Here is a 2,231-nt window from a genome sequence, read left to right as displayed (position 1 = left end):
TTCTTTCCACATTTCAGTGGTTACGTGTACCAACCAGCTCAGATCTAGGTCTGACATCATTTTTAAGTTGAATGTAACGCTTTAAAGTCAGTGAAGTTTTGAGTTGACGATGTTTGAGCTGACTTTGATCAATTAATGAATGAAGTAGACAAAATTGTAGAAGTAGAATGCAATTTGGGGCTCAACATAAAGATTTAGGACTATTGCTTGATTTTATATCGTAATTTCGTGAGAGATTACGTCATATATGAGATCCCGCTAGTGCGCGCGCCACTCAATTCGTTAGTCGCCGCCATCTTGCTTACACGCGAATTTCTGTGCATCGGAAAATTCGCCGGAATTGCACTTGAAAATTCAAGTTTCGTTCGAGTTGGATTGACATAATAGCTAAAGTTACCTCAACGGGAGGTTTTGCCAGGTTTTTTATGGTTTTAACGATCATTCTTCAGCCGAACAACAACGGTATTTATGTCTTCAACCAACGTTCCAAACGTGGGCGGCGCAGCCGCACCACCGCTGCTGACAGCAGTTGCGTCCCCGGCAGCCACCGGCGGGGGTCGCGGAGACCAACACGCACAAGAGTGCAAGCAGAAAACTGCGACAGCCAAAGGTAAAACGCCTACTAGAGCCGGCAAGGTAGGTACTAGTAATAGTACTACTGCAACTACAAGCAGTGCTAACCCTAGTGGTAGTACCGGTGCAAACAAAACAGTGAAACCACCTGCCAAACTGGCTTCTAAAGTTTCAACTTTGGAAGATAGACTCGGCAAGCTTGAAGGCCAGTTAGCTGTAGTTGTTCAATTTGTGGAGGCACAGTCGGCAAAGCAGACACCAGCCCGTGAAGGCGGTGGCAATGGAAAGAGTATCAGGACTCGTTCTGAATACTCCCCTTCAGACTCGGCAGATACTGACTGCCATTATGATGATGAATATGCGGCACCATTTTTGGGCCGAGATATGGATGAAAACTCAGTGATTATCCAACCAGGTCAAGGGGATCGTTGTCAGGATGACAAATTTGATATTGAAGAAGGCGAAGTTCCCCCTCCTGTAGTGGAAAAAGTTCCAAACATTGCAGCCAAATTTGCTGTGGCTGAGGAAGTTGGTCCCCCCATTGACCCAGAAATTGCTAAGTCTACAGCCTACCTGCTGACCCACCAGCTTGAGCCCAAAGTGGTAGATGATACGATCACTAAATACCCCATTCCCAGCAACTGTGAGCTGGTGGATGTGCCGAAAGTCAACCAAAGAATCTGGAATGGGCTCCCTGCCTTTTCAAAGACACGAGACCTCAAATTTCAGAGACTCCAAAAGAATCTCACGAGAGGCATCAATGCCTACGTACATACAGTGTCGGCACAGAATATTACTGAACAGCAGCAAGATGCACTAGCACTTCTGTGCAGTGCGAACTTTGAGCTAAATTCCTTACGTAAGGAATTCATGAAACCAGACATTGGTTATCAATTCCAACATCTCTGCAAGCCCTCTACACCGGTCTCCAAATTCCTTTTCGGTGACGACCTGGGAAAGCAAATGAAAGACATTAGAGATGAACAAAAAGCAACTGAGGGTGTCCTCAGGAGTGAGCATAGCAGACAGTACAAAAAGCAGCGTTTCAGCCCATATGACTATGGCAGGAGTGCATATGGCAAGGGCAGGAGCAAGATTACATCAGGAAGCTCGAATTTGCCCCAACAGTACCGCGACGCGGGCTGGACTACATCTCGTGCAAGCACAAGTGATGTGACTAGGCCTACAGGTGCAAAAGGACCGTGGACTGGAGCTACCAGCCATGCTTTTTTGGGCCAGCGCCCCAAGGGGAGGGGGAAGCCGCCAGCTCCCCACACCTTCACACATCCCAGCCAGCACCAACCGCACTGCGGCAGCAAGCAAGGCTCAGGGATGAAGAGAGCACGATAACCTCCAGTTCAACTGACGAGGTAAATATAACATCCTTTTCTAGTGATCATGCAAAGCTATGTCATCATGATAATGTAGAACCTGTGGTAGGAGGTCGACTGAAGCAATTCTTCCCAAAGTGGCGCAAAATTACTTCAGACCCACATGTGCTAAATGCTGTAAGTGGTTACAGGCTTGAATTCAGTAAAGAGATGGGTGCACCATCTAGAACTAAACCCCCTTACATTTTTCGATGTGATAAAGCCGAAGAGGCTGATATTGATCTTGAAATTTCTAAACTCCGTGACAAGGGAGTAATTGAACAGTGC

General features: G+C 46.8%; 1 protein-coding gene across 1 annotated transcript; it reads left to right on the top strand.

Moving 5' to 3' along the window:
• Window positions 1–454: 454 nt before the first annotated feature.
• LOC140236688 (uncharacterized) lies at window positions 455–1,999 on the top strand. Its single transcript, XM_072316607.1, has one exon. It carries the CDS (start codon window positions 469–471, stop codon window positions 1,921–1,923), a length of 1,455 nt encoding a protein of 484 aa, XP_072172708.1. The 5' UTR covers window positions 455–468; the 3' UTR covers window positions 1,924–1,999.
• Window positions 2,000–2,231: the final 232 nt, after the last annotated feature.

This window comes from Diadema setosum, chromosome 13 (assembly GCF_964275005.1).
Source record: "Diadema setosum chromosome 13, eeDiaSeto1, whole genome shotgun sequence".
NCBI classification, from domain to species: domain Eukaryota; kingdom Metazoa; phylum Echinodermata; class Echinoidea; order Diadematoida; family Diadematidae; genus Diadema; species Diadema setosum.
This window is presented reverse-complemented; position numbering and strand designations above follow the sequence as displayed.